At 35.8% G+C, this 27,681-nt stretch overlaps 2 protein-coding genes across 7 annotated transcripts in view; one reads left to right on the forward strand and one right to left on the reverse strand.

Moving 5' to 3' along the window:
* LOC144892878 (uncharacterized) overlaps nucleotides 1-14,239 on the forward strand; it is a 32,762-nt gene extending 18,523 nt beyond the window's left edge. Inside the window, exon 5 of the mRNA XM_078781214.1 lies at nucleotides 14,236-14,239. Within this exon, the coding sequence (XP_078637340.1) occupies nucleotides 14,236-14,239 (4 nt within the window). The remainder of the gene's footprint in view (nucleotides 1-14,235) is intronic.
* LOC137413539 (striated muscle preferentially expressed protein kinase-like) overlaps nucleotides 1-27,681 on the reverse strand; it is a 170,696-nt gene that overhangs the window by 85,927 nt on the left and 57,088 nt on the right. The window lies entirely within an intron of this gene.

A 27,681-nucleotide genomic window follows, 5' to 3' on the forward strand; every position in this document is an offset into this window, starting at 1 on the left:
AGGATTGTTGAGAAAGTAGATGGGAGGGTTGTCCAGTCGGTCCTTTCGGAGAGACATCGTAAGAGTGTGAGATTTATCAGGATTGAAAGACATGTTCCATTTGTTTGCCCAGTCTGTGATTTTGTCCAGGTCTGCAGAGAGTGAGGAGGCTGCAGACTGCTGATCTGAGGGATGAGGAATGGAGCGACATAGAGTAGAGTCATCAGCAAAGAGATAGAGAGGATTTTCAAGAGAGTCAGAGAGATCATTGATGAAGACCAGAAATAGCACAGGGCCCAGAAAGCCAGAAAATAGCACCTTTGAGCTTTTCAACACGTTTTATGTATATAACTTTACTTAAAGTAAAGCGTCTATGTATTAGCCAGAAAGTTTAGATACTCTAGTTCATCAATTTCAATTTCACTATCTGAGTCATCAATAAAGCTACTCTCATAACTATCATTTGAACACAAACTATTAGTATCATAACTATCTTCAGATCCTAGACTCTCAGTATAATAACTCTCAGAGTATTGACTGTTAATATCACTCATTTACATACCATTAAACTTCCATCAATATCTATATATTTTCTTTCATTAGAACTAATAACCACAATATTTTTTACATTAAATGTTATTTTCAAATAATCTCTAATAATCAGAGTACGGAATGATAGTTCACCACTAATATTCATATTATTAATTTCACCCACATCTTTGGGTCTATTAAAGAATATACAAATGTTTCCTCTAGAATCGTTGATGGTTTTATCATTCATTTTCAAAGCTTCTTTATCAATGATCTTTTCAAGCTTTGAGTAAATTGTTAGTAGTAGTGGAGAAACTTTTGTCAAATTTACTTTAATAGAGTTATTAATTAACATAGCTTGTCCTGTAAATTTAATAAAAGGACACATGTTATTCTCCATTATGGGTTTAATCCAAAAATTTCCATATTTATCTTTGTTCAATTTAACATCTTTGACATATTTTTCTATATCTTCCACCGAAGTAGAGATTGATTGAAATTTGTCTTTTGTGTTTTGAAACATTGTATTTATTAGCTAATAAATTTGCGTTTAGTTTAAGTAAAGTTATATACATAAAACGAGTTGAAAAGCTCAAAGGTGTTTTACTTTAAGCACAGTTTCATCTTTAAAAAAGCCTCTAAAAAAGGCACTTTGTTTTAAGTATAATTTTACTATATAAATATGATAAATTCTGAAGGATATTTAGAATTTCCAGACTCTCCATATGATAAATTAGAGAATTGTCCGGCTTGTGGTAGAGTGGGGCTTAATACAGAATCAGAAGCATATAAACAATGTATTTTCTGTGATTATCTTCTAATTAATGATAATAAAAAATATAGAAAAATATATAACTCTTTTAAATTAGAACCAAAAATGAATTACTTTACAAGATTAATAAGAGAGATGAATGTTAAGTATTATGGGGATAATACACCATTTCTTACAAGGGAAGAGACTATTTGTATTGAGGAAATGTATAAGGGTTTAATGATATTTATTATTCAAAATAATTTTAATGGAAATGTTAATACAAGATACTATATAAACAAAATAATGGATTATTTTGAAATTAAACCTGAACTCAGGATAAAATATAGAGTTTCTCAAAAAACTCAAAAAAAGTTAGATGACTTGTTTTCCAAATATATAAATGAATGATTTTTTACCTGTTTGGGAAAATAAGATAAAATTTAATAACCATAAAAATCTTCCAAATTCATTGAGATGTCTAATAGTCGGTTCAAGCGGATGTGGAAAAACCTGTTTACTTTTAAAGATGCTCCTTAGTCCTAATTTTTTAGATTATGATAATTTAATAATTTTTACAAAGTCAAGTTTTCAACCTGAGTATCAACTACTCTCACAGGGTTTTAATGCGGGTCTTAAAAAGGAAGACATTATCGGTTTATTTAAACTTCAAAACAAACTAAATGATTATAATATTGATGATATAATACAATTATTTTGTGATACACAGAAATCAAAATCAAAACTAAAACCCATAACTTGTATTCTCAGTGATAATACGGATGATATACCTTCACCTCAAGATTTAGATAAATCAAAAAAGAACCTCGTTATCTTTGATGATTGTGTTAATGAGAGAAACCAAACAGTAATGGATAGCTACTATACAAGAGGGAGACATTCTTCTTGTAATTGTATTTATCTTAGTCAGTCATATTTTCAACTCCCTCGGCGCTCAATAAGAAACAATGCTAATACTTTTATTTTATTTAAGTTAAATTCAATAGATACAAATAATTTTTGGAGAGATAATTGTTCTACATTACGTAGTAAGAAGGAATTTGAAAATAATATGAAACACACGATCGGAAAATATAAATATATTGTTGTGAAACAAGATGAGATACTAAATGATATTTTTCAATAAATAAATACAGAAAATGAATACCGAAGAAAGAGTAAGAAAGTTTAAAGAACATCAAGAGTTGCTTTCAAAAGTTGTAAAGCAACAGGAAGACATAAAGAAGAAAAGGAGACAGAAACTAACTGGTGAAGAAGCCTTTGAAAGAAAACAAGAGAAATTTTTTAAACCACTTTTAAAAACTCAACAAACGATTTCACCTACAGTTCCCATGGTAGAATTTACTCCAAAAAAATTTCAAATGCTCAAAGATTTTAGTCAAATGACAGAGCAAGAACTTGGAGAATTAGAATATGATGATGAAGGATTATTTCGGCATCTTGAGAAGGTAAATAAACTTTCCAATTATATTGTAGAAGCTCTTCAAAACAATGAATATTTGAAGGGTTCAAAAACCAGAGCAGGTCTCATTCCAACAGAAGAACCAGCACAGTTCCATCTTGTGAAAGAAAAGTTATTGATATTTAATGATAAATTGGTGTTCTTAAGTTCTGACCAACCAAATGTTGAATTAACCCCAAGATTAATGTTTCTTCTAACAAAAGATGGACATTCTAATTCACCTTATTTTGATGAACCGCTTGAAATGGAAAGAGAGGAAGATAGAGAGTATATTGAGTTGCTAAACACACTTGATTATGGAGTTTCTGTTGCTGGTAAAAGTAAGAAGAATGAGAAGGAGAAACATATTATTGATGCTTTAAGTAAGCTTGGTTCGGGTGTTAGTTTTCTTCCAAATGACCCATCACAATTAGTTAATAGGTTATTATTGTTGTTAGGTAGTAAGAAGGCTGGAAACAACAATTGTTTTAATGAAGCATCCGCCATTTTAGATCAGTTGATGAATATGAAAATAATTAATAAATGTCAATACAAAGATATTTTATTAGATATTAAATAAGATGAGAAGCACAATTCTTAGTTTTAATTTCACAACGAGTGATTACACAGCTTCATTCCCTTACCCACTACAACTTGACCCCAAAAAAGAATATGAGGCTTCTTTGTTGTCAATGGAGACTTATAATACCTTGTTTAATATCACAGAGAAAAACAACAAGTTTAGTTATAATCCAGGAAGTGGATATAAAACTATAACCGTTTCACCCGGTGCTTACGAGATTTCTCAAATATCTTCAGAAGTCTCTCGCCTTATGAAAGAAAAAGGTGATGAACCAAAAAATATTGTAATAGATATTCAAAAACACACTTCAAAATCAACTATTAAACTTAAAAATAATTATAAAGTTGATTTCACCATTGAAAAATCGTTTAGAGAGCTATTGGGTTTCTCTTCAAAAAAGGTTGAAACTAACGGGACGTCTTACAGTGATAATGTCATTCAAATATCCTCCGGTATAAATTCAGTATTAATTCATTGTGATTTGATTGATGGTGCTTATAACGATGGAATAAGAACAAATACAATATTTTCATTCAGCGCATACTCAACCCCGATTGGTTATAAATTTAATATGGAACCAAAAAATCTTGTCTATTTACCTGTGTCAGGAAAAACCATATACAGAGTAAATTTTAGGATAACCGACCAAGATAATCGTATGATATCCTTTAATGATGAAATTATATCCATCAGAATTCACCTACGTGAAGTTTTTCAATAAATAAATAATGGTTATTGTGAGAAAACACGAGTTGGGAAAATATAAAATAATTACAGGGGATGGGATGTTCCTTTCACCATACTATAAGGGTGAAGGTATGTTTCTTGGGAGAGGATACTATAAACCAAAGAGACAACGGGGTGTGGGACATCAATTTAGAAATAAAGGAGATGGGATAATTGATACTCTAATGGGTATTGGTTCAACCATCCTTAAACATAAAGACCTAATTGGTTCAACTGCTTCTGCCGTGGGCTCAGTTGCGGGTGCTATAAAGAGTATAAAAGATGCTCAAAAGGAGTCTCATAAATTACAAGCAATCAAAGAAATTAAAAAAGGTAAAACTCAACTATCTTCACAAGAACGACAAAAAATCATTAAAATACTTGGGTCAGGGTTTCAACAATTTTAATGCTATATAAATACAAGTATGGAAGCGATTGATAGTATCTATGATTTGGATGATACGATTATCATTTCAAACTCCACTAAAAAGGAAGACTATTTTAAGGTAAATGCTATAACAGGAACAGACTGGAATTCAAACGGAACAAAAAGTTTTGAAATAAATAATCAACAAACTTACTTGAATATAGCTGATAGTTTCTTGCTGTGTAAATTTAAATTCACTAAGGCTGCGAATAATACTAATGCTACACTCGTAAATGATTTCTTCTGGAAAATGTTTGACAGTGTCCGCCTGTATATTGGAACACAAGAGGTTGAAGCGGTTGATTATGTCTCTGCTACATCTGAAATGATGAAATTTACACTATATTCGTTTAGTGATAGAATGGGTAAGGGAGCTGTTGAAGGTTTTATTCCTGATATGTCAACAGGAACAAACGCAGACCCTGGTTATAGTCAAAGGAAGTCAATGTATAATGATGACGCAAAAGCAGAGAATAGTTTTACGGTAGCAGTACCTCTGAAAGGTATATTTGGATTTTGTGATTATGATAAAGTTTTGTATGGGCTTAAAATTAGATTTCAACTACAAAGGAATGATAATGTAAATAGGTTGCTTTTTGGGGTTGAAAATGCTTTTGGCGACAATAATAAATTTGTTATTAATGATTTGTGTTGGTATATTAGTGAATATACTCCTAATCTTAAAACGGAAGAGATGTTAAATAGAAGACTTAACTCAAAGAAACCGCTAAATGTATCATACCTTAAAAGAAGATGTCAACACGTTAAACTGGAACACACTACCTACACTTGGAATTTGGGTGTTCTTGAAGGAAAGCCACGATACCTATGGCTCATTTTTAAGAAACCAGATGGAGAGGACGGTACTAATAAGAATAATGCCCTGAGTGATAATGCTAAGGTGAAACAACTTCGGGTTTCTCTTGATGGGACATTTTATCCGCGAGATAGATTGGAAATTGATTGGGAAAAAAATGATTATGCGGAAGCCTACAAGTCTTACCAAAAGGTGTGTGAAAGCAACGGTAATAATGAACCTATTTTGGATATGGTTGCGTTTCAAAAACTTTATACAATCTACACAATTGACCTGAGTTCTCAAAAGGAAACTATAAAGTCTAATAGAGTGGATACTTCTCTATACATTGAAAGAGGAGAGAATGAAGAAGTTGATGCTTATTGTTTGCTTTTGGAGGAAACAGAATTACAGATTAATACAGATAATGGTGTTATGATTAATATCACATAGGTTTTTTCTCATAAATAAATGGTAGGGGTATATGTTAATCAAATCAATCTTGATAAATTAACATCTTGTATTCAAAATCAAAAGCCTTGTATTATTAATGTTAATACATTTCAAAGAAAAGGAGCTGTAAGAATTGATGTTTTACTCACAAGAGAGCAGGTGAAAACACTAAATGATGTTGGATCACTTAAAATTAAAATGACAAAACCTATGTTAAAGAAATATTCAATAGACAAGTCAATAGGAGGATTTCTCCCATTTCTAATTCCTTTATTTGCTGGTTTAAGTGCGGCGGGAGCATTGACTGGTGGTATTTCAGCAGCGATAAAAACTGCTAACGAAAGGAAGGCACAACTAAAAGCTCAAAAAGAATTGGAAAGACATAACAAGGAGTTGGAGAAACAAATTAGTGGAAGTGGTGTAATTGTAGATTTTGCTCAAAAACTTGAAAGTCTACCTGATAAAGCTAGATTGTTAGTTGGAGATATGCTTTCCTCTATCGCTCAAGCGGGTGTTAAACTAACTAAACGGGGTAATGGATTGTATCTTTCTCATAAATAAATGGATAAATGGTTTAAACAATTTGGAAAGAATACAACGTCAAATATAGAACTCGCTAAGTATTGTAAAACACTAAAAATTGATAATGTGGTTATTTGTATGAGAGATGAATTAATACATATAAATAAGAATACAAAGAATATTATTATGAATTTAGACACACAGAATGGTTCTCATTGGGTTTGTATTCATAATAGTCAGGATAAATATTATTTTGATAGTTATGGTATGCCACCACCTGTTGAAGTAATACAATTCTTACAGAATGGTGTTTATCAAACATTTCAAGTTCAAGAAATTAATTCTAAATGTTGTGGTCAATTATGTTTATATGTATTATTTAAACTCAACAATAATGAAAATTTTTATGATATCATTTTTAATCTAATATAAATGACTTATGTTGGAAAAGATGGTTCTATCTTTGGAAAATCCTCTCAGGATATTGATTTATCAAATTATTATACAAAGGCACAGGCTGAACGACAAAAATATAGTGTAAGTAAAAATATTAATATGAAGAATACTTATAAATTAATCAATTATCCAAACCCTACAGATGCGAATGACTTAATTAGATTAAGTGATTTATCACAATATATATTTTTAAAGAAAACAGCACGTTTTGTTAAACAAGTAAAATTTACAACCACAACACCTGGTTATACTGACCATACACCTTTCCTCATTGAATTTAACTACCTGCTTACAATTGAATTTTATAAAGAAGGACATTTAGTTAATATGCGAATTAATAAATGGGGGTATGATATGTCTGATTTAGGGTATAATTGGTCTTTTTCAATAAACATAGAAGACCTACATGATTTAAATCAGTCTCGTAAAGAAGAATATTATCCACTTGGTGAAGATAAGGATTTATGTGGAAGTACAATTAGCAAACAACAAATACGTGATTTTAAGAAAAGAAAAATATATGATAGTATAGCGATGGTTCGCATGACAAAGAAGGAAGGTAATGAGATAAGGATAGAAAGCCGAGGAATACAAACCGATTTGGTAGTGGGAAGATGGGGTGGTATTACCTGTCATAATATTAATCTCACATATATTTCTGATACATAAATGGCAGGAAGAAGACTACAAGAGAATTATAATTTTTGTATTCAAGGATACCTACAAGAAAAGGGTGCTCGGTATTACATACCTTATGATTTGGAGCATATACATGGGAATTTTGTCATTAAAAACTGGCCTTATACTGATATTGTTAAACCCACAAATAGAGACTTGTTTAAAATATTAAATAAAAATGAACTTCTCAAAGTTATGAAATATAAAACTCTTTTAGAAATCGTCAACAAATCTTATTGGTATCCTATTATGAGAAAAATAATTATAGATACAAGAATATCTCAAAATCCAGATGAGTATATGTATAATATTCTTTGGGGTTCAAACTCAAGGGTAGCAAGGGATGAGGAAGGAGTTGAAGAAGAGAAGGAGGAAGGAGTTGAAGAAGAGAAGGAGGAAAGAGAGAAGGAGGAGAAGGGGGAAAGGGAGAAGGAGGAGAGGGAGGAAAAGGAGAAGGAGGAGAAGGATGAAAGGGAGAAAAAGGAGAAGGAGGAGAGGGAGGAAAGGGAGAAAAAGGAGGAGGAGGAGAGGGAGGAAAAATATAAAAATATGACCATTCCTGAGATTAATGAAAGATTGAAGGTATTACGACAAATAAATAAATCTCAACGCACTGAAGAGGAAAATAAAGAATTAATGACTCTTCCGAACTTATTGGTTTTTAAATTTGCTATAATGAATTCAGAGCGCAGATATACAACATATAGTTGATGATGTTGGTGTTATTGACTTTAGTTAGTTTTATTTGTAAATAAATGGAGGAGAGAGTGAAGTCATTTCTAAGGATTCTTTATGTTTTAAAAATCAAGATAGAAATGTATATGTTGAAAACCAAAAAGGTTTTGGCACTATGTAGAACTTTTTCTCATAAATAAATATGAGTTATTGTCTCAAATGTAAAAAGAAAACTAAATCTAAAAATATCTCTTATGTTAAAGCTAAAAATAATAGAGTTTATCAAAAAGGAATATGTCAAGTGTGTGGTTCTAAAAAGTGTCAATTCATCTCTCCTAAAAGTGGAGGAGACATACAAAAGTTTTTGTCAGGTAGCAAATTTACAACAACTGGAATTCCAGGGGAATTACACCTTCCAGGGTATTCTTTCTGTGGCCCAGGAACAAACTTGGATAAAAGATTAGATGAGGCTGACAATCCTAAACCTTGGTCTAAACCTACAAATAGGGTTGATGAAGTGTGTATGAAGCATGATATTGCTTATGGGAAAACCACTACATTGACTGAAAAACATAAAGCCGACAGAGAAATGTTGTATAATTTGTCTTTGATACAAAATCCAACGTTGAGAGAGAAAGTTGATAGGTTTATTGTGAGAAATTTGATAAATGCTAAATTGAAACTTGGCCTTGGTTATTCACCCTCAAAAAACTATTAGGCTCTCATGATGTCATCAAGACTGAGGAGCTTTTGGCTGATGAATTACATAAACCTATAATCACAAAGTTTAAAAGAAGGAAAGTTTATTCTAAATACACCGACCACATATGGTCCGCTGATTTAATCGAACTAAAAAATGATAAGGGATACAAGTATGCTTTAACCGTTATTGATTTGAGGAGTAGATTTGCTTGGGTTGTTCCTTTGAAAAACAAGAGAGGTTATACTCTGAAGTTAGCCTTCCAACAGATATTTAATAAAAGTAAAAGAAAACCAAAGAAACTGTGGACCGATGAGGGAACAGAGTTCTATAACAAAATATTTATGAAATTTCTTAAGGGGGAGGGTATTAAATTATACAGCACCTTTAATGAAGGAAAAGCAGTTGTTATTGAGCGTTTTAATCGTACTTTAAAAGAGAAATTATATAAAAAATTCACACAACTCGGTTCCCAAAAATGGGTGTATTTTATTCAGGATATTGTAGATAATTACAATAATACAGTTCATTCATCAACAAAATCAAAACCATCAGAAACATTTACAAAATTAGAATATGAAAAGGAGATTAATTTGAGAAAGCCCAAGTTCAAAGTTGGTGATATTGTAAGAATATACAGATGGAAAAGTCATTTTGAGAAAGGTTATACAAAGAGATGGACTAATGAATTATTCAAAATCGTTGATGTAATGGATACTATGCCTTGGACTTACAAATTATATGATATGAATTGGGAAGAAATCTTGGGTTCATTTTACTCACAAGAATTACAAAAAACAAAACTGATAATTCATTAAACAACAACCATCCATACTTTCATCCACCCAGATTAGCTAATTTAATTAGTAGTAATAAAAAAAAAAAAAAAAAAAAAAAAATCATAAGCCACACCCACACAGACCCCACCCACAAACCCCACCCACACAGACCACACCCACACAGACCACACCCACACAGACCACACCCACACAGACCACACCCACACAGACCCCGCCCACACATAAGAAAGCATTGGGGGCTTTTGATGATAAGAGGTTTATTTTAGAAAATGGAATTGATCGTCTCCCTTATGGTTATATAAGTATATAAGATATATATATATATAAGTGATAAGTTAAAAAGGGGGGTTAGGGATTTTAACGGGCTACCGCCACCTTTTTTACTATTATATAAATGATAGAACCAAGTATCAACCAGACTAAAGAGTGGAGGTGTAATCAACCTTGGTATATAAATGGAAAACATAACGAATGTGAAAAATATCAGATTCAAGAGGTTGAGAGAATCACTGGTCAGAAGGTTCTCAAGATGGATAAACGTATTCATTTGTTAAGTGGGGTAATGGAGGGTGGGAAGAAAAATATATTAGAGTGGAGTGAGAACTTTAATGGTTATCAATCGGATAATAAATATTATAATTTTAAAATGGTATGTGGGAGAGGAGGAGGTCAAACAAGAACCCTCCGTGAAACATACCACTTTATACTTTCACAACAAAAGGTTAAGGAACCTGTATACTTTATAAATATACTTGATGGGGATGAGTTCTATAGGAGAATGGAACTCTTAAAAAAGTTAGAAAGAGATAATATATTTATAGGCTCATTAGCAGAGTGGTCTAAGGAACTACATTAAGGGGGTAGTGGGGGGAATAGGGTAAAATTTACATGGAAGTGAGAATGATCATAGGTTCATAAGGCTAGAAGGATTATAGGTTCATAAAGGAAGAAAATCATAGGTTCATAAGGCGAGAAGGATTATAGGTTCATAAGGTGAGAAGGATTATAGGTTCATAAGGCGAGAAGGATTATAGGTTCATAAGGCGAGAAGGATTATAGGTTCATAGAGGGAGAAATAGAGGTGTTTATGATTTTTTTTAAAACAGGGGGGTAAATGACATTAGATAGGGATTTCCCATGTTAAACGGAGGTGTCCCAGAAGCAACATTTATCACCTACTAACGTGCCGATTCCACGAGGCGGAGCTAACGAGCCGAGGGCGTGTCACTCCCCGCCGGATATACGCGGCCCCGCGCCGGATGTGACGTGAGATGCGCACCCAGCTTGGAGAAGGAAAGCCACCTGCGAGCGCTGAGTCAGATGCGCCCCTAGCTGGAGAAAGAACGTTACCACCTCGAGCGCTGTGCAACCTTCCGCATCTTTGGACCGGACCGGACCGTACTGTACCCTGCCCCGAGCCCAGGAGGACCTGGAGCCATCGATCCTGCCTTTCCTAGCCATCAAACCCCCGTGTGAGTCAGCCGTTGTCCCGTGTGTCTGTCGTCTGTCCGGGGTTAATATAAGAGTGTGTCTAAGTGCCTGTCTTCCTGTAATATACCTCTAGCCCCTGTAATCTAACCTTTTCCGTACGAATATACTTGAGAATCGAAACATTGGTGTCGTATTGTGTTATTGTAATCCAGCCGGGTGTCTTCTTTTTCTTATTGAGCCAGCGTGGCGCGGCTTCGTCAACGTCGAGTATAATCGGTAACTTGTGCAGACGTGGTCATACCAAAACCGCTCGGTAAACTAACATCTAAGCCACGTCTGTAACAATAGTTTCCTTTTGAGAACTCAGGTCAATTGCGTAGATGGTATAAAGTTTTTGAAACGCAACCATATCCAAAATAGGTTCATTATTACCGTTGCTTTCACACACCTTTTGGTAAGACTTGTAGGCTTCCGCATAATCTTTTTTTTCCCAATCAATTTCCAATCTATCTCGCGGATAAAATGTTCCATCAAGAGAAACCCGAAGTTGTTTCACCTTAGCATTATCACTCAGCGCATTATTCTTATCAGTACCCTCCTCTCCATCTGGTTTCTTTAAAATGAGCCATAGGTATCGTGGCTTTCCTTCAAGAACACCCAAATTCCAAGTGTAGGTAGTTATCAAGTAAGGCATTATCGCACTATCAACTTCCGTAAGCTAAACGCTCTTTCACCTACCTCATTCTCATCGACCCTCTCTGAAAAAATGTCCACTTCTCCCTTCGTTGACCTCCACACCCCTTCTGACCTCACTGACTACTACAACCACACTCTCTCCAACTGCCTTGACCAACTTGCACCTATAAAAACCAAAACAGTTTCTTTCACCCATTCTGCTCTCTGGTTTACCCCTGAACTCCGCCTGATGAAAACTCGTGCTCGCCAACTTGAAAGACTCCGCAATAAAACAGGTCTCACAGTTCACTCCCAGGCCTACAAGGACCACATACAACACTATAAAGATGCCCTCTCCCGTGCCCGCTCCGCCTACTACTCTCAAATTATCCACTCTGGCTCCGGAAACCCAAAAGCACTCTTCTCTACAATAAACAAACTCCTCAGCCCCCTGAACACCACCACCCAGTCATTCACAATAGACAACTGCATCTCCTTCCTTTCATTCTTCCAACGCAAAATTGAAAACATCTACAACAGCTTGACCACCGCCGCACCTGCTCAAACCACCTGCCCCCCCTTATCCTGCCATCCCCTGTCTCAATTCTCCCCAGTCTCCCCTACTGACCTCTCTGAACTCATCGGAATGAAAACTGCCACCTGCACTCTTGACCCCATCCCCTCCAGCTTTGTCAAGGCCTCCCTTCCTGCTCTCTCTCCACTTATCATTGCAACAATAAACTCCTCCCTGTCTACAGGCATCGTCCCACCATCCCTCAAAATTGCTGCTGTTACCCCCATTCTGAAAAAACCTGGACTAAACCCTGACACCCTAAATAACTTCAGACCCATCTCCAACCTACCCTTTCTGTCAAAGGTTTTGGAACGCGCTGTAGCCACTCAACTCAAACATCACCTCTCTGCCAATAACCTGTATGAAACATTCCAATCCGGATTCCGCTCCTACCACAGTACTGAAACTGCTCTCCTCAAAATCACCAACGACCTTCTCCTCTCCTCTGACGCTGGCAACCTCAACATTCTCATCCTCCTCGACCTCAGCGCCGCCTTTGACACCATCGATCACACCATCCTCCTCACCCGACTTGAAACCACCTTTAACATTACCGGCACTGCCCGCTCTTGGATTAAATCATACCTCTCTGACAGACGTCAGTTCATCTCCATCAATAACTGCAAATCCCCCACTGCTCCCCTCCCCCAAGGTGTCCCCCAAGGTTCAGTTCTTGGCCCCCTCCTCTTCATCCTTTACCTGTCCCCCCTCGGTCACTTAATCCGCCGTCATGGTCTCCAATTCCACTGCTTCGCCGATGACATTCAGCTTTTCATCTCCACCAAGTCCATCTCCACCGCCACCCACTCTATCCTGACAAACTGCATCACTGAAATAAAATCCTGGCTTCAAATCAACTTCCTCAAACTTAACTGTGATAAATCTGAAATAATCATCATTGGCCCAAAAACGCTCACCAAGTCCACCCATAACTTTGCCCTCAACATCGACGGTTTCCCAGTATCCACCTCCCCTCACATCCGGAATCTTGGCATCATCTTTGACCAAACCCTCTCCTTCGACAAATACACTAAACAGATCACAAAGACAGCCTTCTTTCACCTGAAAAACATCGCCCGTCTCCGTTCATCCCTCTCCTCCGTGGCTGCAGAAACCCTCATCCACGCCTTCATCACTTCCCGTCTGGACTACTGCAATAGCCTCCTTTATGGTTCACCCTCAACAATCACCAATAAACTCCACTACATTCAGAACTCCGCTGCCCATCTACTCACCCATTCCCGGACCCGTGACCACATCACCCCCGTCCTTTACAAGCTTCACTGGCTCCCCATCTCCCAGAGAATCCAGTACAAAATCCTCCTCTTGACCTACAAAGCCCTCCATAACCTGGCCCCATCCTACCTGGCTGACCTCCTCTCCAGACACACTCCCACCCGCAACCTCCGCTCTGCTGGTACCAACCTCCTGACCCCCCCCCCCCATCCGGACCAAATTTAGATCTTGGGGGGACAGGGCCTTCTCCATCGCTGCTCCCACCCTCTGGAACTCGCTACCTCACACCATCAGAGACTCCTCCTCACTCACCACATTCAAAACATCACTCAAGACCCACCTGTTCTACACTGCATTCAACATTTAACCCACAGCATCTAACCCCTGACTATCTCCTCTCCTTCTCCCTCCTTTGTGCTTTGAATATTTCCCTATTGATTCTTCTTTTTTGCAATTGTTTTTATGTTTTGCTATGCATTATGTTTTGCACTCTGTCAAAGCGTCTTTGGGCTTCCTGAAAAGCGCTATATAAAATAAATGCATTATTATTATTATTATTATTAGTGTGTTCCAGTTTAATGTGTTGACATCTTCTTTTAAGGTATGATACATTTAGCGGTTTCTTTGAGTTAAGTCTTCTATTTAACATCTCTTCTGTTTTAAGATTAGGAGTATATTCACTAATATACCAACACAAATCATTAATAACAAATTTATTATTGTCGCCAAAAGCATTTTCAACCCCAAAAAGCAACCTATTTACATTATCATTCTTTGTAGTTGAAAGATTTTAAGACCATACAAAACTTTATCATAATCACAAAATCCAAATATACCTTTCAGAGGTACTGCTACGGTAAAACTATTCTCTGCTTTTGTATCATCATTATACATTGACTTCCTTTGACTATAACCAGGGTCAGCATTTGTTCCCGTTGACATATCAGGAATAAAACCTTCAACAGCTCCCTTACCCATTCTATCACTAAACGAATATAGTGTAAATTTCATCATTTCAGATATAGCAGAGACATATTCAACCGCTTCAACCTCTTGTGTTCCAATATACAGGCGGACACTATCAAACATTTTCCAGAAGAAATCATTTACGAGTGTAGCATTAGTATTATTCGCAGCCTTAGTGAATTGAAATTTACACAGCAAGAAACGATCAGCTATATTCAAGTAAGTTTGTTGATTATTTATTTCAAAACTTTTTGTTCCGTTTGAATTCCAGTCTGTTCCTGTTATAGCATTTACCTTAAAATAGTCTTCCTTTTTAGTAGAGTTTGAAATGATAATCGTATCATCCAAATCATAGATACTATCAATCGCTTCCATACTTGTATTTATATAGCATTAAAATCGTTGAAACCCTGACCCAAGTATTTTAATGATTTTTTGTCGTTCTTGTGAAGATAGTTGAGTTTTACCTTTTTTAATTTCTTTGATTGCTTGTAATTTATGAGACTCCTTTTGAGCATCTTTTATACTCTTTATAGCACCCGCAACTGAGCCCACGGCTGAAGCAGTTGAACCAATTAGGTCTTTATGTTTAAGGATGGTTGAACCAATACCCATTAGAGTATCAATTATCCCATCTCTTTTATTTCTAAATTGATGTCCCACACCCCGTTGTCTCTTTGGTTTATAGTATCCTCTACCAAGAAACATACCTTCACCCTTATAGTATGGTGAAAGGAACATCCCATCCCCTATAATTATTTTATATTTTCCCAACTCGTGTTTTCTCACAATAACCATTATTTATTTATTGAAAAACTTCACGTAGGTGAATTCTGATGGATATAATTTCATCATTAAAGGATATCATACGATTATCTTGGTCGGTTATCCTAAAATTTACTTTGTATATGGTTTTTCCTGACACAGGTAAATAGACAAGATTTTTTGGTTCCATATTAAATTTATAACCAATCGGGGTTGAGTATGCACTGAATGAAAATATTGTATTTGTTCTTATTCCATCGTTATAAGCACCATCAATCAAATCACAATGAATTAATACTGAATTTATACCGGAGGATATTTGAATGACATTATCACTGTAAGACATCCTGTTAGTTTCAATCTTTTTAGAAGAGAAACCCAATAGCTCTCTGAACGAATTTTCAATCGTGAAATCAACTTTATAATTATTTTTAAGTTTAATAGTTGATTTTGAAGTGTGTTTTTGAATATCTATTACAATATTTTTTGGTTCATCAACTTTTTCTTTCATAAGGCGAGAGACTTCTGAAGATATTTGAGAAATCTCGTAAGCACCGGGTGAAACAGTTATAGTTTTATATCCACTTCCTGGATTATAACTAAACTTGTTGTTTTTCTCTGTGATATTAAAAAGGGTATTGTAAGTCTCCATTGACAACAAAGCAGCCTCATATTCTTTTGTGGGGTCAAGTTGTAGTGGGTAAGGGAATGAAGCTGTGTAATCACTCGTGAAATTAAAACTAAGAATTGTGCTTCTCATCTTATTTAATATCTAATAAAATATCTTTGTATTGACATTTATTAATTATTTTCATATTCATCAACTGATCTAAAATGGCGGATGCTTCATTAAAACAATTGTTGTTTCCAGCCTTCTTACTACCTAACAACAATAATAACCTATTAACTAATTGTGATGGGTCATTTGGAAGAAAACTAACACCCGAACCAAGCTTACTTAAAGCATCAATAATATGTTTCTCCTTCTCATTCTTCTTACTTTTACCAGCAACAGAAACTCCATAATCAAGTGCATTTAGCAACTCAATATACTCTCTATCTTCCTCTCTTTCCATATCAAGCGGTTCATCAAAATAAGGTGAATTAGCATGTCCATCTTTTGTTAGAAGAAACATTAATCTTGGGGTTAATTCAACATTTGGTTGGTCAGAACTTAAGAACACCAATTTATCATTAAATATCAATAACTTTTCTTTCACAAGATGGAACTGTGCTGGTTCTTCTGTTGGAATGAGACCTGCTCTGGTTTTTGAACCCTTCAAATATTCATTGTTTTGAAGAGCTTCTACAATATAATTGGAAAGTTTATTTACCTTCTCAAGATGCCGAAATAATCCTTCATCATCATATTCTAATTCTCCAAGTTCTTGCTCTGTCATTTGACTAAAATCTTTGAGCATTTGAAATTTTTTCGGAGTAAATTCTACCGTGGGAACTGCAGGTGAAATCGTTTGTTGAGTTTTTAAAAGTGGTTTAAAAAATTTCTCTTGTTTTCTTTCAAAGGCTTCTTCACCAGTTAGTTTCTGTCTCCTTTTCTTCTTTATGTCTTCCTGTTGCTTTACAACTTTTGAAACCAACTCTTGATGTTCTTTAAACTTTCTTACTCTTTCTTCGGTATTCATTTTCTGTATTTATTTATTGAAAAATATCATTTAGTATCTCATCTTGTTTCACAACAATATATTTATATTTTCCAATCGTGTTTCATATTATTTTCAAATTCCTTCTTACTACATAATGTAGAACAATTATCTCTCCAAAAATTATTTGTATCTATTGAATTTAACTTAAATAAAATAAAAGTATTAGCATTGTTTCTTATTGAGCGCCGAGGGAGTTGAAAATACGACTGACTAAGATAAATACAATTACAAGAAGAATGTCTCCCTCTTGTATAGTAGCTATCCATTACTGTTTGGTTTCTCTCATTAACACAATCATCAAAGATAACGAGGTTCTTTTTTGATTTATCTAAATCTTGAGGTGAAGGTATATCATCCGTATTATCACTGAGAATACAAGTTATGGGTTTTGGTTTTGATTTTGATTTCTGTGTATCACAAAATAATTGTATTATATCATCAATATTATAATCATTTAGTTTGTTTTGAAGTTTAAATAAACCAATAATGTCTTCCTTTTTAAGACCCGCATTAAAACCCTGTGAGAGTAGTTGATACTCGGGTTGAAAACTTGACTTTGTAAAAATTATTAAATTATCATAATCTAAAAAATTAGGACTAAGGAGCATCTTTAAAAGTAAACAGGTTTTTCCACATCCGCTTAAACCGACTATTAGACATCTCAATGAATTTGGAAGATTTTTATGGTTATTAAATTTTATCTTATTTTCCCAAACGGGTAAAAAATCATTCATTTATATATTTGGAAAACAAGTCATCTAACTTTTTTTGAGTTTTTTGAGAAACTATATTTTATCCTGAGTTCAGGTTTAATTTCAAAATAATTCATTATTTTGTTTATATAGTATCTTGTATTAACATTTCCATTAAAATTATTTTGTATAATAAATATCATTAAACCCTTATACATTTCCTCAATACAAATAGTCTCTTCCCTTGTAAGAAATGGTGTATTATCACCATAATACTTAACATTCATCTCTCTTATTAATCTTGTTAAGTAATTCATTTTTGGTTCTAATTTAAAAGAGTTATATATTTTTCTATATTTTTTATTATCATTAATTAAAATTAAATCACAGAAAATACATTGTTTATATGAACCCTCATTATTAAGCCCTATTCTACCACAATGGTGGCAGATTTCTAATTTATCATATGGAGAGTCTGGAAATTCTAAATATCCTTCAGAATTTATCATATTTATAAAGTAAAATTATACTTAAAACAAAGTGCCTTTTTTAGAGGCTTTTTTAAAGATGAAACTGTGCTTAAAGTAAAACACAAAAGACAAATTTCAATCAATCTCTACTTCGGTGGAAGATATAGAAAAATATGTCAAAGATGTTAAATTGAACAAAGATAAATATGGAAATTTTTGGATTAAACCCATAATGGAGAATAACATGTGTCCTTTTATTAAATTTACGGGACAAGCTATGTTAATTAATAACTCTATTAAAGTAAATTTGACAAAAGTTTCTCCACTACTACTAACAATTTACTCAAAGCTTGAAAAGGTCATTGATAAAGAAGCTTTGAAAATGAATGATAAGACCATCAACGATTCTAGAGGAAACATTTGTATATTCTTTAATAGACCCAAAGATGTGGGTGAAATTAATAATATGAATATTAGTGGTGAACTATCATTCCGTACTCTGATTATTAGAGATTATTTGAAAATAACATTTAATGTAAAAAATATTGTGGTTATTAGTTCTAATGAAAGAAAATATATAGATATTGATGGAAGTTTAATGGTATGTAAATGAGTGATATTAACAGTCAATACTCTGAGAGTTATTATACTGAGAGTCTAGGATCTGAAGATAGTTATGATACTAATAGTTTGTGTTCAAATGATAGTTATGAGAGTAGCTTTATTGATGACTCAGATAGTGAAATTGAAATTGATGAACTGGAGTATCTAAACTTTCTGGCTAATACATAGACGCTTTACTTTAAGTAAAGTTATATACATAAAACGTGTTGAAAAGCTCAAAGGTGTTTTACTTTAAGTAAAGTTATATACATAAAACGAGTTGAAAAGCTCAAAGGTGTTTTACTTTAAGTAAAGTTATATACATAAAACGAGTTGAAAAGCTCAAAGGTGTTTTACTTTAAGCACAGTTTCATCTTTTAAAAAGCCTCTAAAAAAGGCACTTTGTTTTAAGTATAATTTTACTATATAAATAAATATGATCAAAGCAACGTATTGCGACGTTTGTGAACAAGAATATAAACAATGCAAAAGACACCTTAAAACTAACAAACACACATTTAATCTACTTCACCTACTATCTCCTATTCAGAAGGAAACAAAACACTGTTCTGCATGTAATAAAAATATCCTCAAGAAAGGCTTCGAAATACATCTTAAAACAATTCTACATTTATCAAATTTTATCACAACTAAAAACTCTGATGGCGCATTCAAAGGACATATTAAAATAAGAGTCTTTAACTTCAAACCTCCTGAACCAGAGTCTATAGTTGATGCTGTAGAAATAGTTAAACCTGCTGTTCAAATGTTGATTGAAAAAACACTAAAAGAAATGAAACCACTTAAATTTTATATGGGAGTAAAATTAGAAATGACAAAGGACGAAGGAGTTATAGATACACCATACATGAGAACTGAGCCACACTTTATATCTTCATATCAAGATTTTAAAACATCAGGAGTCTATGATGAACTTATTAAACAAGAGCAAGATGTGGATAATTCAATCGTAGGAAGTGGATTCAATATAGGAAAAATTATTTACATAGACATTCATATTCTTAAATCAGATCCTCTAAAAGCTTCTTCCTACATTGATTTACCCAGTGTTATCAAAAATAGAAAAGCAGTTATCAATATCAAAAATAAAGACAATAAATGTTTTCTCTGGTCTATTCTAGCACACTTACATCCTCCACATTTTCATGATGAAAGAGTATCTCATTATAAAAAATATGAGAATACATTAAATACGAAAGATCTAATGTTTCCTATGGCTTTAAATGATATTCCTAAATTTGAAAAGATAAATAATTTATCAGTTAATGTTTATGGTCTAACAGAAACAAACAGCATTCAGGTTTTAAAGCTTTCTGACAATTGTAAACAAACTCATATTAATCTTCTATATTTTAATTCAGAGGAAAATTCACATTATACATACATTAAAGATATTGCTAAATTAATAAAACCACAAGTATGTAAAAGAACAAATAAAATATATATTTGTTTGCGTTGTCTTAACTTCTTCCATACACAAGAAAGATTAGATAAACATTCAAATTATTGTGGTGAACATAAATCAACGGTAATCAATATGCCTAAAGAAGGCTCAATATCACATTCAAAGATGAAAAGAAAAAGATCAAACATCCATTTGTTATATATGCTGATTTTGAAAGTATTCTAGAAAAAATAGATACTGCTTCTCCAGATCCAAAAGAATCATACACAAATAAATATCAAAAACATACTCCTTGCGGTTTTTGTTATTATATCAAATCATCCGTTGGTGATAAATATAACAAGTTAGAGGAGTATAGAGGCTCAAATACCCCAGAGGAGTTTGTGAAACGACTAGAAAAAGACTGTGTACGATTAACCAAGATAATGAGAGAAACTAATAAACCAATGTCCTTGATGAGTGAACAGAAAAGGGAATTTAGAAAAAACAATGTTTGTCATATTTGTGAGGAAAAAATTGGTGAAGGTCTAAAGGTTAGAGATCATTGTCATCTCACTGGTAAATATAGAGGTCCAGCTCATCAAAGTTGTAATATTAATTATCAACTCCCCTCTTTCATTCCTGTCTTTCTTCATAACAACGCTCATTATGATACGCATCTATTTATTAATGAACTTTCAAAGACATCTGGACACATTTCAGCAATTCCTAACACGGATCAGAAATACATTTCATTCACAAAAACAATTCACACATCTCCTATTACTCATATCAGATTTCTTGATACATTTAAATTCATGGCAAGTCCATTGGCTAACTTGGTTCAAAATCTAAAAGAGTTTCCATGTCTTTCAGAGTATTTTTCAGATAAAGATTTTCTAACACAAAAGGGAATTTACCCCTATGACTATATGGACTCATTTGAGAGATTCAATGAAACACAACTTCCTTTAAAAGAAAATTTCGATAACAAATTAAACAACAGTCATATATCTGATAAAGATTATGTACACGCACAAAATGTTTGGGAAAAATATAACATCAAGAATCTTGGCGAGTATCACGATTTGTATCTCAAAACTGATGTGCTTTTATTGGCCGATGTATTTGAAGCCTTTAGATCTGTTTGTCACACTGGATATGGATTGGATCCTGCTCACTACTACACAGCACCTGGATTGGCTTGGAGCACGATGTTGAAAATGACAAAACAAGATTTGGATTTGATAACCGATGTCGATATGCTTTTGATGATTGAAAAGGCAAAAAGAGGTGGAATTTCACAAGTATGCTCGAGCAGATACGCAAAAGCAAATAACAAATATCTTCCAAATTATGATTCAACGAAAGAGAGTTCTTACTTGATGTACTATGACGCAAACAACTTGTATGGCTGGGCAATGTCTCAAGCTCTTCCTTATGGGAAACTAAGATGGGTAAAGGAAAAAGACTACACAAAAGTTTTACAAGATGTATGTATCTCTACACAAATAGAATTGGATGATTCAAAGGTTGGTTATTATTTTGAGGTCGATTTAAAATATCCTGAAGAACTTCATATCAAACATAAAGATCTTCCATTTGCTTGTGAGAAAGAAAGTCCAAAGAAAGAATGGTTGAGTGATTATCAACGATCGTTTGATATAGGTGAATCAACAGAAAAATTACTTAATACATTATATAACAAGAAAAATTATGTACTACACCAAAGAAATTTGCGACAATATTTATCAAAAGGTCTAAGAGTAGAGAAGATCCACAGGATTCTAAAGTTCAATCAAAGTCAGTGGTTAAAGGGGTACATTGATTTTAATACACAAAGAAGAACAGAGTCAAAAACAAATTTTGAGAAAGACTTTTATAAATTGATGAATAATGCGGTCTTTGGTAAGACCATGGAGAATGTGAGGAAAAGACAAAATATCAGACAAGCAACATCTTGGGAACAAGCATCAAAATTAATTAATAGACCGAGTTTTACTAGAGCTGAGGTCTTTACTGAGAACTTTTGTGCGATCCATTTGGTTAAAGAGAGTATTGAAATGGACAAACCTATTTACATTGGAACATCAATTCTTGACTTGTCAAAGTCATTAATGTATGATTACTTTTATATTAATCTAAAATCAAAGTATAAGGATAATGTGTCATTGTTGTATATAGTGGGGCGGCTTAGCCCAAATATTCAAAAGAATTGTGCATTTTGTGAAACAAGCACCAAATTTGGCACAAATGTACATTAATATGTTGCGAACATTTTCAGATATTGGGCCACTTGAAATTCCGTAATTTTTTTTTTCAAATTTTTTCAAATTTCGTAATTTCAAATTTTTCGGGTGACACCGTCACAATTTCGGTCTTCGAGGCCGGCCGATAGGCAAAGTGTGACCGGAAGGGACGAGGTTCTCCTGACCACGTGGCCCTGGATCTGGGAAGCGAGAGGCGTTCCATTAGTGGACGCGCCCCTCACGCCCGACTTTTGGGCGGCCCCGGCAGGCCGTTTGTTTTGACGTTCCGTGACAGGCCCCGCACCCCCACCTCCGGGCCGACCGGAAGCTTGTGCTGAGTACATCATACCTGAACAACTCAGTGAGGCAGAACACAGCAGTGCACACCAGGGTGACCCCTTCAGTGCATAAACCAATTAACCTGTCCACTGCAGGGCATATAGAAATGAAGTTATTTTCTGCATATAATAATAATATAAGTTCAGTTCTATATAACAATTTCTGTTATCACCACTACCACTACAACTACCACTACTACAAGCTTTGTCTGGAATTTTGTGGACTAACAGACAAACAGACATACAGACAAGCTGGGATCAAAACATTACCTCCTTCCACCATTGAGTGTAGAGGTAAACATCATGGAAATTATATCATGCCCTAGATTTAATTCATGCTTACCCGTGTATTTGCTTCACTGGTTCACAAGGTCTTTTGCATACATGTAATTCAGACTCTCGTCTTCATTGCTGACCACACAATGTTCGCAACATATTAATGTACATTTGTGCCAAATTTGGTGCTTGTATCACAAAATGCACAATTCTTTTGAATATTTGGGCTAAGCCGCCCCACTATATCGGCCGGCCTCGAAGACCGAAATTGTGACGGTGTCACCCGAAAAATTTGAAATTACGAAATTTGAAAAAAATTGAAAAAAAAAATTACGGAATTTCAAGTGGCCCAATATCTGAAAATGTTCGCAACATATTAATGTACATTTGTGCCAAATTTGGTGCTTGTATCACAAAATGCACAACAGGTTTGCTATGCTGCTACACTAATATGGATAGTTGATACTGATAGTTTTATTTTGAAAATTAATACTGATGATGTTTATTCAGACATGAAAAAGGACATTAATATTTATGATACAAGTAATTATAGTCCAGAGAGTGAGTTGTTCTCTTCTAAAAATAAAAAGGTGATTGGAAAGTTTAAGGATGAATTAGGAGGAAATTTCATGAGTGAATTTGTGGGATTGAGGTCTAAGGCTTATGCTTATAAATACATTGTGAATAACGTTGAAAAGACTGATAAGAAGTTAAAAGGTGTAAAGAAAAATGTCATTAAAGAAACAATAAACTTTAAGGATTATTATAACTGTTTAACAACAAAGAAAGAAGAATTTAGAAAGATTAATGGAATAAGAAGTTATAAACATCAATTATATTCAGAAGAGGTGAATAAGAAAGCATTGGGGGCTTTTGATGATGAGGTTTATTTTAGAAAATGGAATTGATAGTCTCCCTTATGGTTATATAAGTATATAAGTGATAAGATATATAAGTGATAAGATATATAAGTGATAAGATATAAGTGATAAGGTATATAAGTGATAAGATATATAAGTGATAAGATATATAAGTGATAAGATATATAAGTGATAAGATATATAAGTGATAAGATATAAGTGATAAGGTATATAAGTGATAAGATATATAAGTGATAAGATATATAAGTGATAAGATATATAAGTGATAAGATATATATAAGTGATAAGATATATATATAAGTGATAAGTTAAAAAGGGGGGTTAGGGATTTTAACGGGCTACCGCCACCTTTTTTACTATTATATAAATGATAGAACCAAGTATCAACCAGACTAAAGAGTGGAGGTGTAATCAACCTTGGTATATAAATGCAAAACATAACGAATGTGAAAAATATCAGATTCAAGAGGTTGAGAGAATCACTGGTCAGAAGGTTCTCAAGACGGATAAACGTATTCATTTGTTAAGTGGGGTAATGGAGGGCGGGAAGAAAAATATATTAGAGTGGAGTGAGAACTTTAATGGTTATCAATCGGATAATAAATATTATAATTTTAAAATGGTATGTGGGAACTGAGAGAGGAGGAGGTCAAACAAGAACCCTCCGTGAAACATACCACTTTATACTTTCACAACAAAAGGTTAAGGAACCTGTATACTTTATAAATATACTTGATGGGGATGAGTTCTATAGGAGAATGGAACTCTTAAAAAAGTTAGAAAGAGATAATATATTTATAGGCTCATTAGTAGAGTGGTCTAAGGAACTACATTAAGGGGCTAGTGGGGGGAATAGGGTAAAAATTACATGTAAGTGAGAAGGATCATAGGTTCATAAGGCTAGAAGGATTATAGGTTCATAAAGGAAGAAAATCATAGGTTCATAAGGCTAGAAGGATAATTATAGGTTCATAAAGGAAGAAAATCATAGGTTCATAAGGCTAGAAGGATTATAGGTTCATAAGGTGAGAAGGATTATAGGTTCATAGAGGGAGAAATAGAGGTGTTTATGATTTTTGAAAAAGACAAGGGGGTAAATGACATTAGATAGGGATTTCCCATGTTAAACCGAGGTGTCCCAGAAGCGACATTTATCACCTACTGGCATTTAATATGGAATATTTTTTTTTTCTTGACTTGGGTTTACTTTCTGAACTCAGTATATCAATCTGGTGAGTTTCTTTTACCCTTCGGTGATGTCTTTGTGGAAAGAACCATGTCACTGATTGTCTTTCGCAGCAAGAAGTCAATAACAGGATTATATCACAGGTGGCGTGACAAAATGTACGGAGAGGTACATTTGACGATTGGCTTAACAATCGGGTATATAAGGGTTGTTGCGTTCTGTATTCGTGGAAAACAACTGCTGCACGTCTACAAAAGGGGGAGGGGGGAGTGAGGAGGGGGAGGGGGGAGTGGGAGGGGGGGAAGGGGAGGGAGGGGAGGGGGAGGAGGGAGGGGTAGGGGGAGGGGGGGAAGGGGAGGGGAATGGGGGGGAGGGGAGAAGAGGGGGGGGGAAGTACCCGGCTTTGCCGGGCGGGGAAGAAGAGGGGAGGGGAATGGGGGAGAGGGGGGAGGGGAGGAGAGGGGGGGGAAGTACCCAGCATTCCGTATATAAACATGAGGGGGGAGGGGGAGGGGGAGGAGAGGGGGAGGGGAGGAGAGGGGGGAGGGGAGGGGGAGGGAGGAGAGGGGGGAGGGGGATGGGAGGAGAGGGGGAGGAGGAGGGGGGAGTAGGGGGGAGTGGGAGGGGAGGGGGGAGGGGGAAGAGGAGGGGAGGGGGGAAGAGGAGGGGAGGAGAAGGGGGGGAGGAGAGGGGGAGGGGAGGAGAGGGGGGGAGAGCAGAAGAGAGGGGGGAAGTACCCGGCATTCCATGTATAAACGTGAGGGAGAAGAGGGGGGAGAGGGGGGAGGGGAGGAGAGGGGGGAGGGGAGGGGGGAGGGCACGCGAATCGTCGAATCAGCATGCTGCTCTGCCACCGATTCAGATTCCGTGTATTATATTCCTCGCTGAAAAAAAATATGGATCTAAAGATGAAAGAAAAAAAAACCTATGTGATGTGAATGGCAATGTTCCTTGCTGAAATGTGAAAAAACGCAATCGCGCGGCAAGGAACATCACGTGATCGCTCTGAGCGATCGATTGCAACTCTGCGTCGTGTCGTGGGCGTGGCCAACGTGGCCTCATGCTCCCAGGTGATTGGCTAACTCGAGCTCGAGAGAGCCATAATGCGCTACGTTATGGCAAAAAATATGGATCTAAAGATGAAAGGGAAAAAAACCTATGTGGTGTGAATGGAAATGTTCCTCGCTGAAATGTGAAAAAACGGAATCGCTTTTCGCTCTGAAATACGTGCGAACGCGTAACTGAGTTAATGGCGGCAAGGAACATCACGTAATCGCTCTGAGCGAATCAGCGCGCTGCTCTGCCATTCCGGTCATAATATGCCTCGCTGAAATGCGCTGAGGTAAAAATATGGTTTTAAAATTTTATGAAATAAAATTTTAGGTCGACCATGTTCTTCCCAGGCTCAATGCCCATGTCTGTGCCAAATATCAAGTGCGTGAGCCTCTCCGTTTAGGAGTCTACCGGTAACATTACACACACACACACACACACACACAAACTGTGTTATATATTGTTACGCAACTGTGATTAACACCACAGTTACGGATGGCCGATTTGCGAGACTTTAACTCCCGAGGCGAAAACTCAATGGCGGATTCAAGTTCAACACAAAGTTAAACGCGCGGAATGGCGCACGCAGCAAAGCTCCGCCCGCCGCCTTATCTACTAAAATCAAACACCCAGGAAAACTGCGTTCAGATATATACAGAAAATAATACAAGGATTTATTAATGAAAAGTAATAACAGTGAAAAAAACCCGCCGGTAGTACTAATTAATCGAATAAGCCTAAATTGGGATCCCAGACACAACAGATATCAAACACGATACGAGGGAGGTGAATACGAAAATAACACGTCTTTTTGCTTTATGCAGTGTATTCGCGGGTACGGCCTTATCTCGTCCTTGTCGTCCCCGATCGCACACCACGAGGTCCTTTCGCTCCAAGTTCCACAAGGCCTCGCTCCAAGCACCACGCGTCCGACGCGTGGCCAGCAGCTCCACACGAGGTCGATCTCCACAAGGTCCGTGCTCCGTGCACCAAAGGTCCAACGTAAGCTGCACAAAGCAAGCGAACTCCACTTGACTCTCTTTTGGGAGTGCTGGCAGCCAGTTGCCAACTGTTCGGTGCCAACTGTTCAACTAACTGCGCCGAACTCCGTGTGCTGCCGTGGGTCGTGTGTGTGTCGTCCTGTTCAACGAACTGCCTCAACTGCTTGAAATGGCGTCCGACCGTCGCATATATATCTCTCGCCGATGACGTCACATTGGCGCACTCCTCAGCCAATCATAGCCTCCCAACTCGCCGGCTCGCCCCGGCCACGCCCTCTGCGGCATGCTCCACTCTCGCTCACCGACCCCCGCGGTCCTTGCGTTATAACACGTCCCAGGCGAGGCCCGTAGGCCCTGGAGGTGTAAACGGTGGCGGCCCACCGTGGCGGTGGTTTTGGCCTGGTTGTGTCCATTTATTACGAAGTCATTGTCAGGGAAAGGAATTATTTAATGTTGCGCTAAGGACCTAACTAATGTTTATGTGGTTTGCAGTGCCATAATGGACAAAGGTTTGACTACTAGGTGAGACTCACAGGGGCGTTACCTTTAATCCCTCACTATTTAACACTCGAACCTCCAGGTAGGTCCACAACCATACATCTTACCCCGACAAACGCCTAGACATCAATAACTTATTACATGTAGAGTCCCTGTCACGACAGCCGAATACCTACCTA

The sequence above is a fragment of the Myxine glutinosa genome, chromosome 7 (genome assembly GCF_964187855.1).
Source record: "Myxine glutinosa chromosome 7, kmMyxGlut1.1, whole genome shotgun sequence".
NCBI lineage: Eukaryota > Metazoa > Chordata > Myxini > Myxiniformes > Myxinidae > Myxine > Myxine glutinosa.